At 41.1% G+C, this 21,206-nt stretch overlaps 1 protein-coding gene across 3 annotated transcripts in view; it reads left to right on the plus strand.

Annotated features, from left to right (window-relative positions):
- atp6v1c1a (ATPase H+ transporting V1 subunit C1a) overlaps positions 1 to 21,206 on the plus strand; it is a 90,486-nt gene that overhangs the window by 15,201 nt on the left and 54,079 nt on the right. For all 3 annotated transcript variants that reach the window (XM_043688526.1, XM_043688525.1, XM_043688524.1), the window contains exons 3-4: positions 3,133 to 3,200; positions 17,147 to 17,232. In XM_043688526.1, coding sequence (XP_043544461.1) covers positions 3,133 to 3,200; positions 17,147 to 17,232 — 154 coding nt within the window. The remainder of the gene's footprint in view (positions 1 to 3,132; positions 3,201 to 17,146; positions 17,233 to 21,206) is intronic.

A 21,206-nucleotide genomic window follows, 5' to 3' on the forward strand; every position in this document is an offset into this window, starting at 1 on the left:
AGATCAGAGCTGAAAATGTGTTGCTGGAAAAGCGCAGCAGGTCAGGCAGCATCCATGGAACAGGAGAATCGACGTTTCGGGCATAAGCCCTTCAGGAATGAGGAATGAAGGTAAGCATGCAGGTACAGCAGTTAGTGAAGAAGGCTAATAGCATGCTGGCCTTCATAACAAGAGGGATTGAGTATAGATGCAAAGAGGTTCTTCTGCAGCTGTATAGGGCCCTGTTGAGGCCACACCTGGAGTACTGTGTGCAGTTCTGGTCTCCAAATTTGAGGAAAGACATTCTGGCTATTGAGGGAGAGCAGCATAGGTTCACGAGGTCAATTCCTGGAATGGCAGGATTACCTTACACTAAAAGACTCTCTGGATTCATTTAAGAAAGAGTTGAATAGAGCTCTCAAGGATTGTGGAATCAAGGGTTATGGAGATAAGGCAGGAGCAGGATACTGATTAAGGATGATCAGCCATGATCATATTGAATGTTGGTGCAGGCTTGAAGGGCAGAATGGCCTACTCCTGCACCTATTGTCTATTGTCTAATCAAATCTTGGATGCAAGAAAGTTATGCAGAATGCTAAAAATCACACAACGTTAGGTTATAGTCCAACAGGTCTATTTGGATGCACTAGCTTTCAGAGCGCTGCTGCTTCTTCAGGTGATTGTAGAGTATAAGACCATTTGACACAGAATTTATTGGAAAAGTTTACAATGTGATGTAACTGAAATTATGTATTGTAAAAGACCTGGATTGTTTAAGTCTCTCATCTTTTAGAATGACCATGTTGGTTTCAGCTTTTTCATACCTAAATCGCAGAACATTTAAAGATTACATTCTCAAGTGAACTTTACCAATTGAGAATGTAACTTGAGAATGTAATTTTTAAATGTTCTGCAATTTAGATATGAAAGAGCTGAAACCAACAGGGTCATTCTAAAAGATGAAAGACTTAACAAATAATCCAAGTCTTTTTCAATATATAACTTCAGTTACATCACACTGTAAACGTTTGCTATAAATTCTGCATCTTACGATCTTATACTCCACAACCACCTGATGAAGGAGCAACACTCCGAAAGCTAGTGCTTCCAAATGAACCTGTTGCATTATAAGATGGTGTTGTGATTTTTAACTTTGTACACCCCAGTCCAACACTGGCATCTCCAAATTATGCAGAATGCAGCACTAAGCTGAATATTTACTAATAAATTAACTGTGGAAGTTTATTGTTTTAGTTCAATTAAACCCAAATGTATATGAAGACTTAACATCTATAACTAAGCTAACAACTTTTCTATAATGGTGTAAATGACAACTGATACCCAATTTCCTGGGTACAGAAAAAATTGCTGTAGAGGATGATGGATGTCTTAGCTAAACTGTAATTTTCAGTTCTAGTGTAGTTGAGTAGTCCACCCACCCCTGAAAATTTTCATTTAAGTGTGTATAGGATAGAAAATTGTAATGGTTGTGGGATGTATATTTTGAGTACTACTAATTTACACATGTTTAGTTAATTCAAAGAAGCCCACATCCAGTAAAATTCAGTTGTGATAAGAACTATTTTGACTCGGGTGCAACAAGAATGTATGTCTATATGTTTCATTCTTGAGTAAGTTTTTTTTTCTGACAAGTAAACAGTAATTTTTTGAGTTATGTAAAAGATTTTAACATGTTTGTGGAATGTGGAAGGAGCAGCATGATGGCTGTGCAGAAAACAGATTGAAGTATTTGAGGCTGGTCTAACGGAACAGAAGCAGTGAAGCTTCAAGTGACCATCAAGCAAGGTTGCATTGTTGTGTGATCAGGTGGACAATCAGGATCAAAATTGTGTAATTCCAAACTTTTTTTAGCTTGCATTGGATAATTAGTGCTGAAGGTTGTACTTCAAATTTTTAGTGAGAAACATATAGTGCACGTGACCATGTATTGAACCCTAGGACCTTTAAACTGGTCAGTGTAGCTTTAAGCTGATGGTTAAGATAGAAGAATAATCAATAGGAGGCATGTCTGAAAAACAACTTCTCACTGCCTGTCCCATGGGTTGCAATGTTTCCTCCACAATAAGAAAATGCTTCAAGCGTTGGAACATCTAATCATTTAAATATATGATTAACACTGCCAACAAGTAGAAGTAACTAGAAAGGGGAAATGATAGAATGCAAACCCGTTACAAACATTATCTCTTCTAAGATAAGCATGTGGGCAACTCCAGAACAATGTGGAATGCACAAGGCATTGAAATGAAGCTGGCTGCTCAGAACTTCTATCAGCAGATTCTAACATATTGCTAATCATGATCAGTAGTGCAGAAATGGGAGTATGTGTCACATAACTATCAATCAGTCATACTGCTGGAAGTGGATGCAAGAGACCAACAAAGTGAACAAAAGGGAGCTCCATTTCAACAGTCAAATTGTCATGATTATGATTGTTATGAACAGTCATGATTAGCAATATGTTAGAATCTTCTGATAGAAGTTCTGAGCAGCCAGCTTCATTTCAATGCCTTGTGCATTCCACATTGTTCTGGAGTTGCCCACATGCTTATCTTAGAAGAGATAATGTTTGTAACGGGTTTGCATTCTATCATTTCCCCTTTCTAGTTACTTCTACTTGTTGGCAGTGTTAATCATATATTTAAATGATTAGATGTTCCAATGATTGAAGAGTTTTCTTATTGTGGAGAAAACATGCAATCCCTACAGTTTGGAAGCAGGCTATTTAACCCATCAAATTGACACCGACTGTCTGAAGAGCATCCCACCCAGACCCATTTCCTATTCTATCCCCATAACCCTGGCTAATCCACTTAACCTGAACATTGCTGAATATTCTCAGCAATTTAATATGGCCAATCCAACTAACCTGCACATATTTGCACTGTGGGAGGTAATCGAAGCACCCAGTGGAAACCCGCGTAGACATGGGGAGAATGTGCAAACTTCGCACAGTCACCCATGGTTGAATATGAACTTAGATTCATGGCACTGAGTGCTAACCACTGAATCACCATGTTGCCCTTTCAAAGTTATTATTATCCTTTGAAAAAAGTCAACCTGCTTTTTAGTTCTTAGATGAAAATGTTTTTACTTATTTTTGTATTGGATTTAACTTGACATTTTTTGGCTTAGGTTGGAACTTTAGATGTCTTAGTGGGGTTATCTGATGAGCTGGCCAAATTGGACTCATTTGTGGAGGGGTAAGTTCGTTGAATACTTTTTACAGTCTCTGAAACTAAACTTGCAATATTTGTCGTCTGTCCATTTCTGGAGCGTTCTGTTAAGACAAATGCACAATGTTTTGTATGTTAATTAATAGGTGCTACAGTGACCTTATACAGTTACTGTGAAAATCATAACAGGTATATGATTATTGCTATCCCTTTTTGAGCATGGATATCATCATAAATGCGATACTGCTTAGTCAGTCTTTAAAAGCAATCGGTTTGCATGTGGTTTATGAAAAACTATCTTAGAAGCATTGTCTTTTAACTGACTCTGGTTTGAAGGCTGAAGAACTGTATCAGCTTTGTTATGATGTAGCGTAAAAAAAAATACACCTGCGCAGGGAACAGTATTCATGGAGATAGTTGTTTCTCTGAGACTTAGTTTAAAAATTAGCTGTATACCAAAAAAACATTTACCTCAGTGATTGGTTTGCAATATATTCCATCAGTTGATATAGTTGTAGGGTCGAAGTGATGAATTTTGATTTCTTCTGTTACAAGATCATATATGACTTATTCTTTTCAGGTTTTGCAGAAATTTTAAACCTGTGAAATATTAAGAGATTTTCAAAGTTTGTGAGAAGATTTGTAGCTCGGGTGCTTGTTGTTGTGGTTCTATTGGCCGAGCTGGGAATTCATATTGCTTGTCATCTGAGTGTGTGGCTACTAAGGATAGCTGGTCGTGTCGTTTCGTGGCTAGTTGGTGTTCCTGGATGCGGATCATTAGCTGTGTTCCTGTTTATCCTATGTAGTGTTTTGTGCAGTCCTTGCATGGGATTTTGTACACTACATTGTTGTCTGAGAGTGGCATCCATGAACACCAACTAGCCACCAAACGACACGACCAGCTATCCTTAGTAGCCACACACTCAGATGACAAGCAACATGAGTTTGACTGCAGTGTGTTGTGGCCCTTTTGAATAGTGTCTTGATGCAACTTCTTTTGTTGCATCAAGACACTATTCAAAAGGGCCACAACACACTGCAGTACACCAGAACTGCAAAAAGAGGAAGAAGAACACCTCTACAATGTATTCGCCAAAAACGGAAACCCGCGCAATTTCATCAACAGATGCCTAAGGGAAAGACAACGGAACGAGGACATGCCGCAACCCAAAGGACTAGCCACACTACCATACATCACGAGCATTTCCGAACTGACAGCCAGACTACTGCGACCACTAGGACTTATAACAGCACACAAACCAACAGCCACTCTCAGACAACAACTCACCAGAACGAAGGACCCGATACCCAGCATGAGCAAAACTAATGTAGTCAGCCAGGGAATTCCTAGAGGCATGGCATTCATCCACAGATTCAATCAATAAACACCATCGACCTGGACCCAATATACTGGCCCCTGCAGCGGACAGCTGGAACTGACAACCGGAAGCGGCAGATACAAATCACTATAAATGTCGGAGGAAACATCACAGAAGCGCTTCACAGGAGGCTCCCAAGCACTGAGGATGTCACCTAGACAGGGGATGAAACGTCTACAACACAAATTCCCAGCTTGGCGAACAGAACCACAACATTTGTGGACGGCACGGTGGCACAGTGGTTAGCACTGCTGCCTCACAGCGCCAGAGACCCGGGTTCAATTCCCGCCTCAGGCGACTGACTGTGTGGAGTTTGCACATTCTCCCCGTGTCTGCGTGGGTTTCCTCCGGGTTCCGGTTTTTTCCCACAGTCCAAAGATGTGCAGGTTAGGTGAATTGGCCATGCTACATTGCCCGTAGTGTTAGGTAAAGGGTAGATGTAGGGGTATGGGTGGGTTGCGCTTCCGGGGGGCGGTGTGGACTTGTTGGGCCAAAGGGCCTGTTTCCACACTGTAATGTAATCTAATCTAATTGAGAGATTTTGTTTTATTTGTGATGTATTACATTATATAGTTAAGGTTCCGTGGTATAAACCTTGGGATAGCCTATTAAGATAAGGTTAAAAAATGGCTGAGGGTAACTGGGTGATATGTGCAAAAATATATGGCAAAATCTTTAATAACTGGTTTTCAACAACTCAGAAGTTCTCTTTTGAATCTCAGATGTTGGTGCATGAGAATTCTGAATTATGGATAACTGGGACTTTTCTTGTATTACATGTTGAAAGGAAATAATGAATCAAATGCTTTATTAGAGCTAGTTCAAATTTCTTTATTTATAAATATAGAATCCCCTATTATGGTCATGTATACCAATACTTATGAGTGGTCTTAGCCATTTGATTTTAAAATTTCATGTTCATCTTGTGGCAGGGACAAGTCATGTTCTCCCAATCGCAGCGAGTACTTCTCATACAACCAGCAGATTTAGCTCACCATTATCCCACTCATTCCCCACATATTCCAGGAAATACTACTGATTTATAATATTTAACCTTGTTAACCAAAATCTTCCTTTGTTGTTGAAGTGATTATCTGTCACTTGCAGGAGAAATGATTGACAATGTTAGATGTGATTCAGTTAGTAGTGCTGTTGGCTGTATCAGGCTATGGATTTAAAGTCAGTTCCAGTTTTCAGCATAAAAACCTCGTCTGACAACTCTTGGCACTGTTGGGGTAGTGCTGTTGGAGTTATCTTATGGATGAAGTTGTGAAACTGACACTAGAGAACAGCAAGAGAATTATCCCCAACTGTGCCAAGAATCGCTCCACTTTGAAAATGATGCTGCATTTACTGTGGCATGGGCAAGATGCCTTGAAATCTGGCTTTTATTGTTGGATATCGAAGGGAACATGTAAACTTTGAATTTGTTTCTACTTACTTTGTTGAAGACTACAGTGTGATTCCAAATGAAAGTAATTACTTTCACATCAACCAAAGGGATTTTTAAAATTTTAGTTTCAATAATCAAATATGTGTTTAAACTTGTTGAATTAATACTTGAAATTTCTATTTGAACTGCATACTGAGTTCCATTTCCAAGCCTAATTTGGGTTTCAGAGCATGATTTAATACAAGATGAATTAAGGACAAAGACAAGAATGGAAAATGAAAAATACAAGTGTACCTACCTACATATGAAAATGGAAAATAACAATTGGAAGGGAAACAAAGTACTGGAACTCTAAAATTAAAAAGTGTTGGAGAAACTCTGGTCTGGTGCAACATTCGGTGGAGAGATCACTCCAACCACGTTGCCAGACCTGTTAAGTTTCTCCAGCTATTTTTGTTTCTATTCTTGGGAAAAAAAATCCCTTTTTTTAAGGCTGACTGAGGGCATGTGTCAAATTTGCTAAAGATGAATGCAAAGAGAAACTGAAATTTGAAGTAACATGAATGAAAGCAAGTTAGGAAGAACTAAGTTATGATCGCCTCAAACCTTTTGAGGCCCTTCCCCTGTTCTGAATGCAGGAAGGCCTTCAGCAAATCCTCTGACCTGCTGACCCACCAGCGGGTCCACATGGGAGCGAGGCCCTTCAGTTGCCCCGAGTGAGGGAAGGCCTTCAGCAATTCCTCCAACCTGCTGAGGCAGTGGTGGGTCCACACCAGGGAGAGGCCGTTCTCCTGCCCTGAGTGCAGGAAGGGCTTTAACTGCTCCTATGACCTGCTGACCCACTGGTGGGTCCACATGGGGGAGAGGCCCCTCAGCTGCCCCAAATGTGGGAAGGGGTTTAGCGATTCCTCCAAACTGCGGAGGCACCAGTGGGTCCACACTGGGGAGAGGGCATTCTACTGGGCTGTCTGTGGGAAGGGCTTTAAATGCTCCCCCAATCTGCTGATCCACTGGCAGGTCCAAACTGCGGAGAAGCCCTTCAGCTACCCCGAGTGGGAAGGCCTTCACCCAGGCCTCTGCTCTCCTGAGGCACCAGCAGGTCTGCACCGGGGAAAGGCCGTTCATCTGTTCAGAGTGCGGGCAGAGATTCACGTTTTCCAGTAGCTTTCGGGGGCACCAGCGCTCCCAATAATTGGATTCCATCGGTGACTCTGCTGTGAGTCACCCCCAGGATTGAACCTTCTGCCCGTTCTGACAGTGGGTGCAGTTGGAGAGTCTGTGAACTTTGTTTGCTGCTGGATGGCACCACCCTTTCTCACCAACCCCACGTTGGCTCATGGTCGGCACTGTGACTCAGTAGTGAGCGCCGCTGCCTCACACCACCAGGGACCAGGGTTCGATTCCACCCTCTAGTGGCTGTCTGTGCGGAGTTTATATGTTCTCCCTGTGTCTGTGGGTTTCCTCCCACAGTTCAAAGATGTGCAGGTTAGGGTGAATTGGCCAAGCTAAATTGTCCTATAGTGGTGTTCAGAGATGAATTAGTGTGGTGCATTAGTCAGGGGTAAATGTAGAGTAATAGGGTAGGAGAATACATCTGGGTGGGTTACTCTTCAGAGGGTTGGTGTAGACTTGTTGGGCCGAAGGGCCTGTTTCCACACTGTAGGGATGCTATGATTCTCTGAAAAAGCTAAGTAAAATACGCCGAAGTAAAGAAAAGGTACTCAACAGAACATATGCAACATGCCTTAATGACTATTGCTTAGTGGCTGTGACCTCTATAATCATGAAGTGCTTCAAGAGGCTGGCAAAAGCCCACATCAACTCTAGCTTCCCAGCCTGCCTTGATTCCCTGAAATCTGGCAAGAAAGGTCCACAGCAGGTGCCATTTCCCTAACCCTACACTCATCCCTGGAATATCTGAACAACATGGACACCTGCATCAGCCTCCTACTCGTTGACTGCAGATCTGCCTTCAACACCATAATCCCTACAAGACCATCTGAAAGCTCCAATACCTGGGTCTTGGCTCCACCCTCAGCTTCCTGACCCACAGACCACAATCAGTGAAAACAGACAACAGCACCTCCTCCACGAAATTCTCAACACTGGTGCTCCGCAAGGATGCATACTCAGCCCATTACTGTACTCTCTGTACACCCATGACTATGGAGCCAAATTCCGTATGAATGCCATCTGTAAGTTTGCTGATGACATCACCATGGTAGACAGGTCAAACAGTGATGAGTCAGGATACAGAAAGGAGATAGAAGGCTTGGTATCGAGAGAGTGAGAGTGAGAGAAAATATAAATGTGCTGAACAGAGGTCACAGCTGTACAGGGAGCTAGCATGGACGGTATGTTACACAATTAGGAACCAGTGACTAGCTGCACCCAGAGAAAGCCGTGTTTATTTTAGTTTATGCGATAGCACAACTGAGAGAATTTGGAAGTACAGAGAGGGTTCTCGGCTTACAAGCCTATCAACTGGGGTGAGATGTCCAAGAGCTCGCTCTTTCTCTCTCGCTCATTCTTTCTCTCTCGATCTTCCCCCATCTGCATTAACAGTGAGGTGGAGAGGGTTGAGGGGGTCAGGTTCCAAGGAGTGACGATAACCAATGATCTGTCCTGGACCTCCCATGTAGGATATGACCCAACAACTTCTCTTCTTCCTCAGGCAGCTTAGGAAATTCAGCATGTCCTCACTAACTTGTACAGATATACCACATCTTTCTATCCAGGTGCATAATGGCCTGGTAAGGCAACTGTTCTGCCCAGGACTGCAAGTAACTACAGAAATACGGCAACATGGTGGCTCAGTGGTTAGCACTGCTGCTTCACAGCACCAGGGACTCAGGTTCGATTCTAGTCTCTGGTAAATGTCTGTGTGGAGTTTGCACATTCTTCCCGTGTCTGCGTAGGTTTCATCCTGCAGTCCAAAGCTGTGCAGGTTAGGTGAATTGGCCATGCTAAGTTGCCCATAATGTTAGGTGTATTGTTCAGAGGGAAGTGGGTTACTCTTCAGAGGGTCGATGTGGACTTGTTGGGCCGAAGGACCTGTTTCCACTCTGTAGGGAATCTAATTTAATCTAATCTAAAATTGTGTGCCCAGACCATCATGCAAGTCGCCTTTCCGTCCGTGGAGTCCATTTACACTTCTCATTGCTGCAGAAAGGCTGCCAACATCATCAAAGACCCCTTCCACCCTGGTAATACTCTCTCCCAACCACTTCCGTCAGGCAGAAGATACAGAAGCTTTAACATACGCACCAACAGATTCAAGAACAGCTTCTTTCCCGCTATTGTTAGACTCCTGAATGGACCTCTAACTCCAGAAAATGTTATCTTGCTTTGTTATCTTGCTTTGTGCACCTCCTGTGCAGCTGTTAGCTTGTGTACATTGCTCTGTCTAAGCATCCTATGATCTGTATGTCCTTGTTTACTATGAAAGCCTGTAATATCTCAAAACAAAACTTTTCACTGTACTTAGTTACATAGAGTCATAGAGATGTACAGCATGGAAACAGATCCTTCGATCCAACCCGTCCATGCCGACCAGATATCCCAACCCAATCTCGTCCCACCTGCCAGCACCCTGCCCATATCACTCCAAACCCTTCCTATTCATATACCCATCCAAATGCCTCATAAATATTGCAATTGTACCAGCCTCCACCACATCCTCTGGCAGCTCATTCCATACATGTACCACCCTCTGCGTGAAAAGGTTGCCCCTTAGGTCTCTTTTATCTCTTTCCCCTCTCACCCTAAACCTATCCCCTGTAGTTCTGGACTCCTCTACCCCAGGGAAAAGACTTTGCCTATTTATCCTATCCATGCCCCTCCTAATTCTGTAAACCTCTATAAGGTCACCCCTCAGCCTCCGATGCTTTAGGGAAAACAGCCCCAGTCTGTTCAGCCTCTCCCTGTAGCTCAGATCCTCTAACCTTGGCAACATCCTTGTAAATCTTTTCTGAACCCTTTCAAGTTACACAACATCTTTCCGATAGGAAGGAGACCAGAATTGCACTCAATATTCCAACAGTGGCCTAACCTAACCAATGTCCTGTACAGCTGCAACATGACCTCCGAACCCCTGTACTCAACACTCTGACCAATAAAGGAAAGCATATCAAACGCCTTCTTCACTATCCTATCTACCTGCGATGTGCCTACAATAAATCAAATTAAATCTAAAATTGGCAGGATGAAAATAGACCTTGGTACATCTAATTCATCTTCTATTAATCTGATATTATACAGCATTAATTGAGTCACAGCACTCACTCTATTAATTAATCTACATCAAACTAGATATGAGATGAGTAAGCTCCCAGTGGTGGAAAGCTTTTGGCACTGAAGTCACTTCATTCATGTTTCACATTGACCAGATAAATCTCTCAAAATATTATCTTGTGAAAGATTCATCTAATTGGTATTTGGATGAATCAACACTTTCACTTCTCCTTGGGGATCTGTTCTGTAGTTTTAGAATTTGTTGTGTGAAATATTTTGATTGTTTTGAATTTATTCTCTGAAAATGGAAGTGTGAACAGAGAAGCTAACAGTGAAATATCATTCTTCATAGATTCATGCAACAGTGGTAGCACTATTATATTTTCTATTGCTTTTATTGCAGCATCCAGTTCTTAAAGCGTTGGTCAATCTTCCTTTTGTGTTGCACGTGGAGTGACAAAACTAGGTGTGCCTTTTGAGTGGGGCTATTGAGATGGATTGAGATTAATGGAAAATATCTGGCGAATTGATGAGTGTGAAACTCGAGCAAGTTTTCAAAAGTAGTTTCGTGAATGTGTAGAAAGCCTGATATGCTCAGTTTGGAAACAAAGAGCTAAAAGGGGGCAATTGATGTTTTTAATGGTGGTGAGTAGTTGGAAATCCTCATGCATGGAAGGGATGGGTTGGGGAAGTTGCTTAAAATTCCACTCACTCGGAGGAAGTGGCTGCTCAGATGCTGCTTTGTCGCCATGAAATTAAAGGTTGTCTAATGCCGTTGGAGGTTGTTCTGAGATGTGCTGTTGAATTTTGGGTGTGGGAACTTATTGGGAGATACAGTGGGATTTGCTCATTTGTAGACCATGATAGTATGCAGATAATTACAACAGCAAGGAGGCGAGGATGATGGTCTTGGGAATGCCAAGTGGGTAGTCTGTGAGTGTGTGCGTGCATAACTAATTAGTTGACATCATCACTTAGCAGGAATGTGTTTTATGAGTGCTGAGCTTTGTAGTGCAATTGTTTTAAAATGTTTCTTTAAATTACAAGTGAAAACCAATTCTGAAAGTGTTGCAGTTGGAATTTCCAATGAACACTTCAGTTCTGTTTGCATTGGGATGGGAAACTCGAATAGAAACATGAGGTATCAAGTGGCAGATTTCACACCTTTCACGTGTCTTACAAAAGAGAGGAAAGCTGCTTCGGGCATGCAGGTAGGAGAAGCATTGGACCTTCCTAGGACAGGTATTTGTGTGTCGAGAAACATTCAAATTCTTTACAGAGTAAAACATTTACCAGAACCACCTAAACTATTTAGAGTTCAGGTGTAGCAATCTCTGAAATTGAAAGTTTGTGAGAAGATTTGTAGCTCGAGTGCTCGTTGCTGTGGTTCTGTTCGCCGAGCTGGAAGTTTTTGTTGCAAACGTTTCGTCCCCTGTATAGGTGACATCCTCGGTGCTTGGGAACCTCCTGTGAAGCACTTCTGTAGTGTTTCCTCAGGCATTTATAGTGGCCACCGAACACCAAGAAGTGCTTCACAGGAGGCTCCCAAGCACTGAGGATGTCACCTAGACAGGGGACGAAACGTTTGCAACAAAAACTTCCAGCTCGGCGAACAGAACCACAGCAATCTCTGAAATTTTGGATTTCCAAAAATGTTGTTGTCTGAGGGTGAGGGGGCTTCTTTGAGGTAGACCTTACTGTTGGTACTTGTATCTGGAAAAATTTGGGAGCACCGGATAAATTGTTAAAGGATATTGGCACTTTTGACCTGGCGTAGTAGAGAAAAGGCGACCTGTGCTGGAGAGTTGTAAGTGAGCTTGAGTTATGTGCAAGAGTGTGTTGAGTGATGGTTTCGGAAGAAATGTATTAATTGGATTGCTACTGCACATGATAAAAGCTCTTGGTGTTGCAGTGATATTAGCATGGATACAGGAGTGGTCAGTTTGATACTAGTTGCCTGTTTGTTAATATTTGATCCATGTTTATTTGTAGCTTGTTCACTAAAGCCTTGATGTCAAGTCTTGTTTTCAGGTTCTTTGCCCTAGTTGTTGGGGAAATTCAACTCTCTTAAAGGGCTATTGGTCTCCAGAGGATTGTAACATGTGAAAGACTAAGGATTTATTGGATCACGAATATAGCACACTGGCCGGAGAACAGACTGCTCAGTAACTGTCACAGTTCAAAGAATTGCAACAAATACACAGGCAGTGCTGGGGATATGGTGCAACAGCATAAACCTTCAATTTTATTTGCAAACTTTGAAACTTAGATTTGTCTGAACTAAGAGTTGCTGACTAACTCAAGTTTGGACTACTTCAGAGTGACTCTAGTGACTTAAGCTTTTTAAGTACAACCCTTTTTAATATTAGCCTAAACTTCAATGATGAAAACATGTGGAAATGATATATGCCGTCGCTAATGTGTAGATGGACCAGCAACCTATTAGAGGTGATACCCTATGAATTGTGAATCACCACAAATGAAGGCCAATTTAATCTGCTTTGGTGTTAGTTTTGTAGTTATAGCATTGTACTCGTCACTTATGGAAAACATGTTGACTTGAGTGACTGCATTTAACTACCATATTACAGTAGTTCTATAACACTCGTTTATTAATGTGATTTATGAATTGCCGACTTTCTTTTATAAAGTGCACTGCCATTCACTGTTACGCGATTCCCATCCCTGGCACTCGATGTCGTGGTGCCGGAGGACTGGACTCCGCGTTGGCATTGCGTGATTGGTTGGCTTGTGTGTTTTCTCGTGAGGAGCTTCATGAAAGGTATTGTGAAATGTTTGTGCTAGGGAACTTGGAAAAGCATCATGAAAATGTCTCTACAACTTGAGGACAAAAAGCTGGGAGCAATCTGTTTATTTTAGAGTTGAAATAAGAGTGAAATTTCATTGGAATTGACTAACAGTAAAAGGACAGCGTTGAGTAGTTTGAAACTTGGCTGTGTTGTATGTATTAAGAGCTTTTTTGTCTCATTTAAAAAAATATGTTTAGATGTTAAAGAATATTTGCAGACGCATGTAAATTGTTTCAATGGCTAATCACTATGGTAACTAACTGCAAAACAAAATAGCAGTATAGGGGCTTGGACATGATTTGTCAGCTGCTCAGGGTGGTCAGAGTTAGGAAACTCTGCACATAGTTGTTAAGGGAGAAAAAGGTGGTTGGCACATTCAGTGCTGCCAGCAGGTATAGATGCCGTTCAAGATTGTGATGAATTGTACTATACAGTACCATTTAACAGGTCAAATTTTACTTAGATTGTGCTATCGTTTGTATTAGGCTAACTACTGTTTTTATTTCAGTTTTTTTTACTGGTATTTTTGGTGCTTTGTCCCAACCCTGTTTTTCCCATCAGCCCCATTAGTTCTATTGCACAATTTTCTAAAACACAGCATTGTATGGAAGTGCAACTATGATGTTGTAAGAGAACAGATTTGAAAAGTGTGGTGCTGGAAAAGCACAGCAGGTCAGGCAACATCTGACATTTTGGACATAAGCCCTTCATCAAGCGTGTGGAGAGGGGAAGGGGGCCGAGATTTAAATTGGGTGGGGGTGAGGTAGCTGGGCAGGTTGGGGGGCTTATGGAACAGATAAAGGCAGCTCCTCGGATGCTGTCTGCGCACTTTGCTTTCCCAGTGTTGTATTTTTTGATTCTGATCTCCAGCATCTGTAGTCCTTATTTGCTCCGTCATAGGGGCAAATTGCCATGGAAAGTTAAATCTATTGATGGAAATTCATGATTTGATAACTGGCAATAATTCTCTCTGGCATACAATTAAATGCAGAATCCCATTCCGAAAGGTGTTGAATTATTGGACTAACGAATCAGATTGTAAAGTTAATTTTCTTGTCATTTATTTCTTGCTACCAAATCCATTGTTTCATTCCTTCTGTTTTTGTGCCAGAATTGACATTGACTTTGCGCAGTTCAGTTTGCCCCCTTACTCATCCTTCCTCTGTTCAGGAATGATTAGCTTTAGACATCATGTGCACACCATTTGGGTCAGATTTGGAAATCCAGTAGCTTGTAAATTTTGAGTCAGCTTGTATTTCTAATTTTCTACTAGAACTACTAATCTTGTGTGCAGTTAGTGCCTAGCCATAATTTTGTTGCATTATAGTATTAGTATTTACTGGATCCAATTTGTGGTCCCTTTGATGTTGGTTACTGAAATGAATGATTACTTGGAAAGTTTCATATCTTCATGAGTCAAAATAGTTGAATGCATTATTTCCTTCAATACAATCCCATTCGGTTCATTGAAAATTGACATTTAGGTGTGAAATCATTTTTTTTTACAATAAGGTGGTTGTGGAATCTGACAGGATTTTTTTAATATCGTGTGATCCAAGTAAAAGTTGCTTACATCTTTTTAGATTTTGCTAGCTTTTAAATTAAGTATGTTGTACCAATAAGGTGGTTGTGGAATCTGACAGGATTTTTTTTAATATCGTGTGATCCAAGTAAAAGTTGCTTACATCTTTTTAGATTTTGCTAGCTTTTAAATTAAGTATGTTGTACACATCGAGGGAAGCCACTTCTTTAATGTGGTGGGCGGGGTAGCTGGGAAACAAACGTAGCGAGCTTCGAGTATGGAATAAATTTGAACAAGCCAAAACTCAGAATATAAAATGAACTAACACGTGAAGACGTTTTGACTTGAGCTGTATGTTAACCTATGATTGTAGCAATCAATATTAATCTTCATGCAATCTTGAATTGCCGAGTGAGAATTATTCAGTTGTGTTGGGTGGATAGGCCAGTACTGTGCTGTACTGTTCTGTCTGCCCTCGATGTTGTGCCTCTGACATCTCCCCTAAACCTTCCTCCAATCACTTTAAAATCATGCCCCCTTGTGATAGCCATTTCTGTCCTGGAAAGGAGTCTCCGACTATTCACTCTTTCTGTGCCCCTCACCATCTTGTGCACCTCTATCAAGTCACCTCTCATCCTTTTTCGCTGCAATGAGAAAAGCCCTAGCTCCCTCAAACTTTCTTCATAAGTCCTGCCCTCCAGTCCAGGCAGCATCCTGGTAAATCTCCTCTTCATCCTCTCTCAAGCTTCCATATCGTTCCTGTAATGAGGCAATCAGAACTGAACCCAATATTCCAAATGTCTAACCAGGGTTTTATAGAGCTGCAGCATAACCTTGTGGTTCTTAAACTTAATTCCCCTGCTAATGAAAGTTGACACACCATACACCACCTTAAAAAGGCAAAGGTGAGGACTGCAGGTGCTGGAAACCAGAGTTTAGATCAGAGAGGTGCTGGAAAAGCACAGCAAGTCAGGCAGCATCCGAGGAGCAGGAAAATTGACGTTTTGAGCAAAAGCCCTTCATCGGGAATAGAGGCAAGCGAGAACCTGGAGGCTTCCCGCCTCTATTCCCGATGAAGGGCTTTTGCCTGAAACGTCGATATTCCTGCCTCTCAGATGCTGCCTGACCTGCTCTGCTTTTCCAGCATCACTCAGATCCAAAAACCTTCTTAAAAAGCCTATTAACTTGGGTGGCAACTTTGAAGGATCTGTGGACATGGACCCCAAGATCCCTCTGATCCTCCACACTCCACAAAGAATCCTGCTTTTAACCTTATATTCTGTGTTCAAATTTTACCTTGAAAAATGAATCACTTCACACTTCGCCAGGTTGAATTCCATCTGCCACTTCTCAATCTAGTTTTGCATTCTGTCAATGTCCCATTGCAATCTGCAACAGCCCTCCACAGTATTCACCACTCCACCAACCTTCATGTCATTGGCAAACTTACAGACCCACCCTTCTACTTCTAAGTCATTTATAAAAATCACGAAGAGCAGAGGTCCCACAACAGATCCCTATGGAACACTACTGGTCACCAACTCCAGGCTGAATACTTTCCATCTATTACTACCCTCCTGAATTCTATGGCCCAGCCAAACAGCCAGACCTGTATTCCATGCCTCCTTCCTTCCTGAATGAACCTACCATAGAGAACCTTATGTAGCCTTGCTAAAATCATGTACAGCACATCCACTGCTCTACATTCATCAATGTGTTTTGTCACATCTTCAAAAAATTCAGTAAGGCTTATGAGGCATGACCTGCCCCTCTCAAAGCCATGCTAACTATCTAATCAAACTAGCCTTTTCCAAGTAATCATAAACCCTGTCTGTCAGGATCCTCTCCAATAATTTGCCCACAGATATAAGACTGACTGACTGGTCTGTAATTCCCAGAATTATCCCTATTCCCTTTCTTGAACTGCGGAATAGCATTTGCCACCCACCTGTCATCTGGCACTCGTCCAATGGACAGTGAGGATGCAAAGATCATCGCCAAAAGCGCAGCATTCTGTCGGCATGTAAACTTCACATTTTGAAGAATTGCTTGGTCCATTGTTCTTTGACTCCCAGATTCAGATTTAAAGTCATTCAACCTGATCAAATTGTATTCCTTGATATTGAGTGACTTTGGACAATCTCAGCTCAAATTCTAGTATTTCAGTCCAAAACTTTGTATTTTCACAAGAAATTTGTAAACCAAAAGATTTGTCAAATATATTTTTTCTTTGGCCAATTGACATTTATTACCTGATATTAGGTTATCCATGCAAGGTAACAAGCGTTATTGCTTGTAGAACTAAGTTTTTTTTTGTTAAAGAGGGCATGAAGAGCCAATTGTGCTGTATGGATCACAGTCACACATTGGTCAGACAATGTATGTCACTGGAGGGCATCAGTGAACTGGTTGAATTTTTGTAATAATCTGTAGCAAACTTTGGATGTTAGTTTATGAATGATTGAATTTCTTGAATTCAATTTTGATGAAGCATATACATTTGTCCCCTCTGTCTAGTCTGTTAGGTACTACTTTATCTAAAATGCTGTAGTATTTCAGCACATGACTGACTGGAAAAAGATGCTTTATTTTATTATGTTGAGATGTATTGGTTTAATTGTGGCCTCATTTTTCAGTGTTGTGAAGAAGGTAGCCCAGTACATGGCTGATGTGTTGGAAGACAGTAGGGACAAAGTACAAGAGAACCTTTTAGCCAGTGGAGGTAAGTGGTGTGGGGTTATAAAAGTTATAGATGCTTGTTTATTTGGTATTTGTTGGAGTGTTTTGTAACAGGTATTGAATTCTGTCATCATGCATCAATGTTTGTTGTATTTGTAACTGATACTGGTAAATTAAGTTTTTTGCCATTGTGATCAAGTTCTTTGAGCATTGCCCTGGTTTAATTTTCAGAAAATTGAGAAATCTGGAGATTAAAAACTCTTGCTTACAGATGATAACCTGTACATTTTTAATCTTTTTTTTAGAAAGAAAACAGATCACATATCTGACATCCAGTAACAGACACAAAATGTCTTTCAATTAAGTTTTGGGAGAACTGAAGCTTTTGTCTTTGGTCCTGACTACAAACACATCTTGGTTGCCACTGACCTTGTCAAGCTGCTTATAACCTTAGTGTTATATCTAACCTTAGAATTTAATCAACATTGTCGTACGGTCACAATTGTATATATTTAACATGAGAAATAAGACCAGGGGGAGATCATTCATACTCATGAACCTTCTTTACCATCAAATCAGTCATCTTATTGAACACTGGAGCAGCCTCAAGGGGCCAAATGGCTGGTCTGCCTGATTGGAGACACCTGACCCACAGTGCTGTAGTTGACTCTGAACTGCCGATTGAAGTAGCACCATTCAGTTCGGAGCAATTAGGGATGGGAAACAAATGCTGATCATGGTAGTGATGCCCACATCCTATGAAAGAATAAATACAACCCTCCTCCCACTTCCACTAAAGGCCAAAAATCTATTTTGCTTTTTAATTTCTTGCTATATATGCTGACACTTCGTGATTGATAAGAGGACAACCAGATCCCTTTTGTGCTGTACCATTGTGCAACTTCTTTCCATTTTATAATATTTTGTTTTTCTATTCTTTACAAAGAGGACAACATCACATTTTCCCACAATATTCTGTCAAGTTTTGCCCACTCATTTCAATTATCTACATCCCTTTGCAGAATATTTTATATCTACATCTCGACTTACTTTCCTACCCAATTTTCTACTGTTAGCAATTTGGCTATAATACAGTTTGACCCTTCAACTCAGTCATTAATATAAATTGGAAATAGTTGAGGTCCCAGCATTAATGCACATTGCATTCCCTGAGTTTTACATAACCAGCTTTCAAATCTCCCCACCTCATCCCAGGTCAAGCCCTCGTTCTCCGCCTTGCCCCCTTGACCTGATTCTCCACCTTCCCTCCACCTACTGTTCCATCCTTCCCACTGACTAATCACAGTCACCTCTTATCTGGATCCACCTTTCTCCATCCTACCTACCTTTCACTCCCCACTGCCCCAGAGCCACCAACATCCCTCTCTCTTTATTTCTCAGCCACCATCCCCTCTCCAGTCCTGATGAAAGGTTCCAACCTGAAATGTTGACTCCCCTGCTCTTCTGATGCTGCTTGACGAGCTGTGCTTTTTCTAGCTCCACACTTGTTCAAGTCTGATTTTCCAGCATCAGTCCTCACTATCTCCAAGTCTTACTTAATTTGCCAAGTTGAAAGTGAAACATTAATCTTGTTTCTGTTTTGTATTAATTAGCCAGACATCTTTCCACACGGACGCATCATTGCAATACCATGAACTCTGGTCATGGGCATTAAGTTTTTACGTGGCATATTATGGCCCTTTACATATCAAAATACACTACATCTTCTGGTTTCTCGCAATCTATCCTGCTTGCTATCTCAACTGAGATCATGCTAATGTGATAAACTTCCACTTTACTTTCCTGCATTTTTTCCTATTACTCTTGCAAATCTTAATGATCAAATATCTGGCTGTTTGATCCTTGAATATACTTAATGACATCCTCTTTGCAGTAAAGAATTCCATGGATTTACTATCCTCCGAAGAAATTCCTCCTCATCTCAGTCTTGAATTGGTGACCATGTCCTTTTGTCCTGGACCCATCAACAAAGGGGAAATAATCTCTCAGCATCTTTCTACTTTAAGTCACCTAAGAATCATTTGTTTCAATATGGCTGCCTCCCATTCTTCTAAACTCCAATGAGCACAAGCACAACCTACTCAACTTCTCAGAAGACAATCCCTCCATGCCCAGGTGAACCATGTCCCGACTGACTCCAATGTCAATACATCTTTCCTTAGACAAGTGGATCAAAATTGTCAGATTATTCTAGGTGTGGTATAACTATACCTTGAGTAGTTTTCAGACATGTTTATTTTATATTCCATTCCTTTTCATGTAAAGGCCAACAGTTGATTTACTTTCTCTCTTTCCGCTGAACTTGTATGGTAGCTTTATGTAATTTATACGTGAGGTCCCCCCCAAATCCCTTCATCTGTAGCTTTCTGCAGATTTTCTCCATTTAACTAAATGTTCAGCTCCTGTATTCTTCTAAAATTCATAGCCTCACATTTTTCCACATTATGTTCTACCTGCCAAGTTTGGTCCACTCACTTAATCAGTCTGTACTCCTTTGCCTACTCTTTGTGCAATCCTCATCAATTGCCTCCCCACCTATTTTTCTGTTATTCACCAAACTTGGTCATACAATCGCACCCATCATCTAATTGATTAATATATTTTGTAAATAATTATGGCCTCAACATTAATCTCTTTGGCGCTCTACTAGTTACAGATTACTATCCTGAAAATGCGCCCTAGTCTCTCCTCTCCTCTCTCTCCTATTGGTTAGCTTTTAGTTACCATGTCGAAAAAAGTCTAAATTGATCAAACCTGATTCCCCTTTCACAAAACCGTGTTAACCCTTGATTCTATTATGATTTGCCAACTATTCTACTAACTCAACAATAGATTCAAGCGTTATCCAAATGAGAGTTTTTAGGCTAACTAATGTAGATTCCTTTCTGACTCCCTCCTTTCTTGAAAAGAGGTGTTACGGTTACAGTTTTCTAAGTTTTTTGTGAACTTTCCAGCATCTTGAGAATATTGAAAGATTATTACCATTCATCCACTCTGTTATCACTTAGAGTCTTGGAGTCATGCAGCATGGAAACAGACCCTCTGGTGCAACTCATCCATGCTGACCAGATATTCTAAAATAGTCTAGTCCCATTTACCAATATTTCGCCCATATCCCTCTAAACCCTTCCTATTCATATACCCATCTAGATGCCTTTTAAATGTTGAAATTGTACCAGTGAAGAGGTGACTGCCTAATGGCATTATCGCTGGACTGTTAATCCAATAATAACGACTCAGGCACCTGAGTTTGAATCCTGCCACAACAGATGGTGGAATTGCATTTGAATAATATCACGAGTAAAGAGTCTAATAATGACCATGAATCCATTGCTGATTGTCAGGAAAAACATATCTGGTTTACTAATGTTCTTTAGGGAAGGAAAAGCCTACACTAGACCTATAGCAATGTGGTTGACACTTATCTGCCCTCTGGCAATTAAGGATGGGCAATAAATGGTTGCCAAGCCAATAATGCCCTTATCTTGTGAATGAATAAATAAAAAAAAAAGCCTCCATCACTTCCTTTGGCAGCTCATACACTCACCACCTACTGTATGAAAACGTTGCTCCTTAAGTCCCTTTTAAACCTTTTCCCTCCCACCTTAAACCTATATCGTCTAGTTTTGGACTGCCATCCCCAGGGGAAAACCTCTTCTATTTACCCTATTTGCCCTATAAAAGCCCCTCATGCTTTTATAAACCTCTATAAGGTCATCCCTCCGCCTCCGATGCTCCAGGGAAAATAGCCACAATCTATTCAGCTTCTCCCTATAGCTCCAACCTAACAACCCTGGCAATATCCTTGTAAATGTTTTCTGAACTCGTTCAAATTTTACAACATCCTTCCTATAGTAGGGATATCAAAATTGCATGCAGTATTCCCAAAAAATGGCCTATTGTGAATACAGATCCAAAATAGATATTCAAAGTCTCTGCCATTTCTTTGTTATTTTCCCCCTGTTTGTTCTTACCGCGCTTATTAGGTTTCTCTCA

Source organism: Chiloscyllium plagiosum, chromosome 4, assembly GCF_004010195.1.
Source record: "Chiloscyllium plagiosum isolate BGI_BamShark_2017 chromosome 4, ASM401019v2, whole genome shotgun sequence".
In the NCBI taxonomy this organism is placed as follows: domain Eukaryota; kingdom Metazoa; phylum Chordata; class Chondrichthyes; order Orectolobiformes; family Hemiscylliidae; genus Chiloscyllium; species Chiloscyllium plagiosum.